This window comes from Penaeus chinensis, chromosome 38 (genome assembly GCF_019202785.1).
Source record: "Penaeus chinensis breed Huanghai No. 1 chromosome 38, ASM1920278v2, whole genome shotgun sequence".
In the NCBI taxonomy this organism is placed as follows: Eukaryota; Metazoa; Arthropoda; class Malacostraca; order Decapoda; family Penaeidae; genus Penaeus; species Penaeus chinensis.
In genome coordinates this window covers 4,630,436-4,637,935 of record NC_061856.1, presented here as the reverse complement: position 1 = coordinate 4,637,935, position 7,500 = coordinate 4,630,436, and the positions used below count along the sequence as shown (strand labels likewise).

Genomic DNA, 7,500 nt, shown 5'->3' with positions numbered 1-7,500 from the left:
GGCCCGAGCCCCTTCCCACGTCAAGCCCGAGCGCGAACCGGTCACCAGTTCGCCCCAGTCGCGCGGACACAACGAAATCATCCCCCGCAAGCCGTCGAAACACGTGCCGGAGAGCTCCAAAGAGGTCTACTATCCTTCCAAGACGTTCGGCTTCTTGGACCCGAAGCCTGCGAAGCCCGAGGCTGAAGAGGCACCGGCGACGCCCTCCTCAGGCCACGACAAGCGAGAGCTCTTTGTGCTGAAGGTTAGGAGTAGTGCCTGTTGATATAGATAGATTAATAGATACAGATAGACAGATATATATATATATATATATATATACACATATATACATATATATACCCATATAAACATATACATATATACCCATATATACATATACATATAGACATATGTATGTCTATATATCTGTCTATCTATCTATTTTTTATATTAATATAGATAGACAGATGTTCTACAGTATCTGTGTGCATGCGCCCGTCCGTTTGTATGTGGGCATGCGGTTATAAGTCGATACTAAAAAAAGAAAATAAAAAATTTGCACTCACACATGAAACTGCCATTCTTTGCCAACATCACTCTCAACAAGTGCCCGATTTACGACTCCATCTTTTCCTCTTTCAGGTTCGCTCTTTCAAAAGCCATTGCGGAGGGGAAATCACAGCCGATCGCGGGCGTTTCACCAGCCCTGGATACCCGCAGAAAACTGGTGGCAAAAATTCTTGCTTCTGGAGATTCAAAGTAAGTACCTAAGTATTCTGGGAAAGCCCGTGTTATTATTGTCATTATATCATTAGTAATATTACTTTCATTAGCTTTTATCAAGTGTTTACTTCCTATTTATCGACTTTGAACAAAAGAAACGTGATCTTATCCATGTAAATGTCTAGAATTAAAGAATCTTGTTATACCGTCATACATTTATATATACACAATCAAGGTTTCTACATAAATTATTAAATCTTCTTAATATGTCTATATACACTATTAAAGCTTCTTTTTTTTTACATTTATATACATAATCTTATACAATACATTCATATACAATTCTAAATCGTCTCAGTACATTCATAAACGTTATCAACGTTTCTCACAATATTCATATACTTTATCAAAACTTATTCATGTATCCATATACATTTAAAAATCTTCATACATTCATTCATATGCATAATTAAATCTTTACACATACATATACATTTCTAAATCTTCTTTATACATTTATATACATTATCAAAACTTATTCATACATCCATATACATTTTAAAAATCTTTATACACTTATAAACATTAATATACACGATCAAAGGTTATTCATACATTCATATACATGTTAAAATCTTCCTTATACACTCATATACATCATTATACACGGCCAGAGGTTATTAATACGCCCACTTGCATTGCAGACTCCTCCCGGAAGTCACTGGAAACTGCAATGCACGCACTTCCGCATTCGGAAATCTCGAAATTGCATGCGGGACCACCTTGCAATCCGTATAAATGACGCCGACTGGACGAGGTCTGTTCAAAAGCCCAGAACGTGTTGTTTTTTTTTACAGAATGATGTTTGGCGTCATTTTAAGAATCAATTTTGAGTGTTTTTTACATATGGTTTGCTATTGAGTTTGAATCGTATGAATCATTTGAAGCACCTTTCGTATCGACTTTTGAGGATCCCATGAATGATTCTAAATAAACTCTTGAATAAGGTTTAGTCAATTGCTGACTTTTTTTTTTTTTTTTTTTTTTTTTTTTTTGCTAATTATTTCCAATGGTTCATCGCAAGACATAATGGAATATCTAGCCAGTTAAAGCTCTTAACAAACTTCAGCATTATCAAAGGACCTTTCAGTAATACTTTCTCTTCCTTCAGGTATTGTGGTCGAGAAGGCCCGAGTGTGGCACTGACCTCCTCGCACGCAGCATATGTCGACGTCGTCCTCAACACCTTCAGGAACGACTCAGCGAGAACCATCTGTTCTTGGGAGTCTAGATACCTTGGTGTGTTCTGTTCTTCAGATAAAAATGAGCATTGCTGAGGGGGTTACCGCTGATGTTTACGTTATTAATATGAAGCAGAAAACGACCTTGATTTTTAGTTTATCATCTTCGTGGCCATAATCACTCCAGACATAAGCATAGTTTCACCCAGTCCTTAATCTTTTCTACCTTTCCTTCTTTATCCTTTTCTATACTGATTAGCCATGGGTACATAAGTGTAAGTTTGACATTAGAAATCACGGGGCACCGCTATCATTATGCCATGAATAAGGCAAAAGTGGGTGTTCATCATTATCTGTGTAATGCCGATAAAATTAATATCATAACTGTTATTCGATTTTCTTTTTAGTTACTTTTAAGTACGGTAATGGAAGCATTATGTGTATATATTTTCTTTTCAGTCACTTTTATATTTCACTACACATTTACCATTATTTTTATTGTTATTAGTGGTACTAGCATCGTCATTATAATTGTTATAATTTTTTCATATAATTATCCGTGGTTTATTGCTACCATCATCATCATTTTTTAAACAAGTATCATTTATCATTTGCGATTCCAGAATCTCAATGACTGTTACCATCACACGTATTTTAGTGAAGTTATGTCCCTTTTTCTCAGCCTGTAACGGGGATGATCTTGCGTTTGTTGTTATTTCATGGTAACTGTTTGTAATTACTACTAATATCATCATCATTGTGGTTACACCTACTGTTATTATCACTGTAATTAATACTATCATTGTTACAGAAATTAATACTATTATCATAATTGAAATTAGTACTATTAATATGGCTGGAATTAGAACAATTATCATATTTGAAGTCAGTCCAATTATAATCACTGAAATTAGTACTATCGTTATCACTGACATTAGGACTACCATTTCCATCAATACAGTCACCTCTACCATTATCATCAATGCAGTTTCCACTACCATTACCATCAATGCAGTTACCGCTACCATTATCATCTATGCAGTTATCACTACCATTATTCTTACCATCGTAATTGCAACTGCTCTTCTTTATCACCCAAGGAGGAGCACAAAACCACTACGGGTATCGGCGTTACTGGAGCTACAACCTCACCCGCATAACCACGCCACCACCAACAACCACAACCACCACCACCACCACAACCACTCCGCCGCCCTCGCTCGCGTACCACCAGACGTAAGTTCTTTGGTTGAGCGAATTTTTATAAGGGATCGTATGTATAGCTGGATAAGTGTGTTTACAATATTTCTTTTAAAGGGATTGTGTGTGTAAAGGAATATTTCCCATGGTTTAGAGGATTTTTTAAGGGATTGTCTATGAATATAGATAGATATGTGATAAAGGAGTAAATCCCATGGCTTAAAGTATTCTATAAGGGATTGTGTCTATACATATAGGGTATGAAGGAGTGAGTCCCATGAGCATTTTATAAGGGATTATGTGTATAAATACATGTGCGCGAATAGTATGTTAAAGAATTGGTCTAGAAGTATATAAAATTTGATTAATAAGTCAGTGAATGATTGCAAGAATAAGGAGAAATACTCAGATGAACCAAAATTTGTGTAAGAAAGTGAAGATAATCAAATAATCAATTTCCTATTAATAATTGGCTAAACAAATAATGTCAAGTGGTGAATATAATATATATATACACACACATATACCAAATATTCAGATGGATATATACGATTGATCAAAATAATAAGAATAACAATTGAAATGTATAACAAATAGTTAAGTAAATTACTGATTAACAAATAGTTACATAAACATACATGACTAATCAAATTAACAGTAACAATAAGATATACGAAAAATATGAAACTAAATTACTGTTTAACAAATAGTCACATAAACATACATGATTAATTAAACAACTAATCAGATATATAAAACAAACTAGTTAACTGACTTACTGATTAGCAAATAGTCATATGGACATATGAAATTAATGAAATGAATAATTAATTAGATAAAAAAAAAACAAAAAAAACGTTAACCGAATTGCAATTAATAAAAAAAAAAAAAAAAAAAAAAACACATGTAATTCCTAGCTTTCAGTTCATAACCCTTCCCCCCTCACCCCCCACCCCCCACCCCCCTTCATTGCAGATGGAGTTGCCACGATTACCGAAAGCTCACTTCGGACCACACGATGTGCCGCTCCACCCCGCCCACCTGCTCCGTCTACCTCGAGGGCGTGACGAGCGGCGAAAGGGCGTTCATCCTCGACGCCCACAACAAGTACAGGGCCATTGTAGCTCGAGGGGAGGAGAGCGAGGGGCTTCCAGGGCCTCAGTACTCGGCGTCGGACATGCGGCAGCTGGTGTGGAACGAGGAGCTGGCGCAGGTGGCTCAGGCGTGGGCGTCCGCTTGCCCGGATTACCACGACTGCCAAGACTGCAGGCGGGTTCTGTCCAGTGAGAGTCGTTGTCTTTTATTTTGTGTGTGTGTGCGTGTGCGTGTGTGTTTCTATATCAGTCGTTATTATTATTATTTTATCTCTCTCTCTCTCTCTCTCTCTCTCTCTCTCTCTCTTTCTCTCTCTCTCTCTCTCTCTCTCTCTCTCTCTCTCTCTCTCTCTCTCTCTCTCTCTCTCTCTCTCTCTCTCTCTCTCTCTCTCTTTCTATCTCTCTCTCTCTCTCTTTCTTTCTCTCTCTTTCTTTCTCTCTATATATATGTACATATATATACATACAAACACACACACGCAAACACACACACACACACACACACACACACACACACACACACACATACATGTACATATATGTATATATATACATATATATATATATTTTTTTTTTTTTTTTTTTTTTTGGGGGGGGGGGGGTTAAGTTGTTTCTTTGAAATACGTGAATGATGAGAACTAAGTAAATCCCTATGAATGAAATATTTCCTGATAAAATTGTCTCAGCCTGTAGACATTCTTACATAACTCTCACAGTCCCAATAAGCTCACACGACCCCTTCTTGAAAACAGCACCGCATAACACACGCTTCCTTTTCCACAGGGGATTACTACGTTGGCCAAAATATTTTCTATGAATGGAGTAGTAGTAACGGCGGCTCAGTGTGGGAAACAGCGGTCAGACTCTGGTATGAGGAAGTCAAGTATGTGCCCAACTACCTCACGAAAAGTTTCCGGTGAGTATGCTATATCTATCTATCTACTTATCTGTGTATCTATAGAGAGTATGCTATATCTGTCTATCTACTTATCTATGTAACCACTAATCTACTTATCTATACATCTATCTTTCTGTATTGTACTATCTATCTCTATCATTCTATCTATGTGTTTTTTTAATAGTATACTGAGGTCTTAGCTTTCAGATTTCAACATCAAATTGATACTGATTTACTTTATATAAAATCGTAGAGTAATTAGTCAAACAAGCCTATACTGAAGTAATATTGATTTGCTGTTTATAAAAAGGTAGAGTCATTAGTCAGAGAAAATTAGCAATGTTCACTTTTAAAGACAGCTACCAAAGAAAGAGAAAAAAGTAAATCAGTAAATAAATAGAAAATTAATTATGGAAAAAATTATAATCGATATTATCAAAACCCACTTGGCCTTGGGTATAACTAAAGATGTCTTTACACGTCTTGAAACATTCCTCAGACCTTCATAAATATCTATCCCGGTTTATGAACGGCTTATATATATAGAATGTGACGTAACCACAGTGGAAGGACAGAGGAAGTAAACATAATGAAAATCGTCACTTATTCACCCATTTACCTTTTTCAAAAAACAAAACCTTTTGTTTTACCCCTCCCCCCTCACAAAAAAAAATAAAAAAATATCTCCACAATATAATGATGAACCAAAACAAACAAATTGATAAATAAAGCAAAAGTAACCTTCTAAAACCCCTAAAAAAATTAAACAAAACAAAGCAAAACAAAACGAGAACTAATTTCAAATATGTTCACGTCCACACCAGTCCGTCGAACCAAGACAAAGACATAGATAAACAAAACCAAAAATAACCTTTTATAATCCCTTAAAAAAAAAACGAAAACTTCCACATTTCAACACCTTTCACGCCCGCCCCCTTCCCCCACCCACCCTAGGATGATGGACCACGCCGTGATAGGCCACTACACGCAGCTGGTGTGGGCGGAGACGAGGGAGGTCGGGTGCGGGGCGACCTACCACGACTGCTCCAAGGTCTTCAAAGGAAGGATGTGGAAGTTGAAATGCAAGATCTACGTGTGCAACTATGGGCCTACGTTAGTTTCTTTGGTTGTTTGTGTGTGTGTGTGTTTGTTTTGAGATGGGGTGTTTTGTGTTTGTGTGCGTGTTGTTTGTTTTGTTAGTGTATACGGTTCTGTGTGTTTGTGTGTGTGAGAGAGAGAGATAGAGGAAAAAAAGAGAGAGAAAGAGAGAGAGAGAGAGAGAGAGAGAGAGAGAGAGAGAGAGAGAGAGAGAGAGAGAGAGAGAGAGAGAGGGGGGGGGGGAAGAGAGAGAGAGAGAGAGAGAGAGAGAGAGAGAGAGAGAGAGAGAGAGAGAGAGAGAGAGAGAGAGAGAGAGAGAGAGAGAGGAAGAAATGCTTATCATTATGATTATGATATAAAGATCTGACCTTTCCATTTTTCTTAACCAGCGTAACAAGCTAAATTGATTTATTTCACTGCCTCTACTTATTCATTATAACCAAATATTTCACTATCTTATATCTCTAGCTCCATTCTATCATCACATTATCATTTCAGAGGTAACTACGTCAGAAAACCAATGTACAGCATAGGGCCTCCAGCGTCAGCATGTCCTCCTGATACTCGGCCGTCCATACAATATCCTGGTCTTTGCACTCTTCGCTGACAAACAGTTTAGCTACTTTTCCTCTGTTCATATTGACGTAAACTCGGGATATCTGTTCTCTGTGCTAATTAATAATGCCTGTGAATGAGGTAATGTAAACAAGCATTCGAGCTCTGAGTTACACCGAAATGTATAAATATAGGACGTTTTCTTCGGTCGATCCAGTGTTAATATATTCTACACGAGGAAGACAAGAACTACTGTGTGCTATAGCTTGAAGGATCTCCTGTCCTTCCTACCAGTGTAAAAGAGGTGTGTATATTATATACTCCAAACCAGGGTTATACAAGGTCTCTATAATGATACATGTGATGCTCCACTTGTGCTTTCAGATGTGCCTTTACTGTGTTCTCCACGTTTAGCAAAGAAGGTAGAGTGAGAAGGATGCAACTTGAAAAAATATATATATAAACGAGTAAATTAAAGTCTAGTTTGTGTGTTTTTTAAAGTTATTTTTTCTAACAAAGGTGTGATTCCATGTGTGTGATTTGCAGTGAAAAAGATGCCCACCATAATAAAAAAGGTCTGTTTAGTGTTAAATCTGATCCATATGTTTCTAAAAAGAAGCAAGATGGAATTCAATTCTCACTAAAGCAAAGTATTTTCCTTAAGACTTAAATTTCTTAATGTTACAACAAAGTGCCATAAAAATTATTT

The 7,500-nt window shown here is 36.9% G+C and overlaps 1 protein-coding gene across 1 annotated transcript in view; it reads left to right on the top strand.

Moving 5' to 3' along the window:
• Positions 1 to 7,500, top strand: part of LOC125045914 — a 62,025-nt gene that overhangs the window by 54,406 nt on the left and 119 nt on the right. Inside the window, exons 4-12 of the mRNA XM_047643518.1 lie at positions 1 to 244; positions 625 to 741; positions 1,410 to 1,522; positions 1,877 to 2,004; positions 3,047 to 3,182; positions 4,122 to 4,429; positions 5,024 to 5,156; positions 6,093 to 6,251; positions 6,735 to 7,500. The exon at positions 1 to 244 is cut by the window's left edge and continues 963 nt beyond it; the exon at positions 6,735 to 7,500 is cut by the window's right edge and continues 119 nt beyond it. Coding sequence (XP_047499474.1) covers positions 1 to 244; positions 625 to 741; positions 1,410 to 1,522; positions 1,877 to 2,004; positions 3,047 to 3,182; positions 4,122 to 4,429; positions 5,024 to 5,156; positions 6,093 to 6,251; positions 6,735 to 6,843 — 1,447 coding nt within the window. The 3' untranslated portion in view covers positions 6,844 to 7,500. The remainder of the gene's footprint in view (positions 245 to 624; positions 742 to 1,409; positions 1,523 to 1,876; positions 2,005 to 3,046; positions 3,183 to 4,121; positions 4,430 to 5,023; positions 5,157 to 6,092; positions 6,252 to 6,734) is intronic.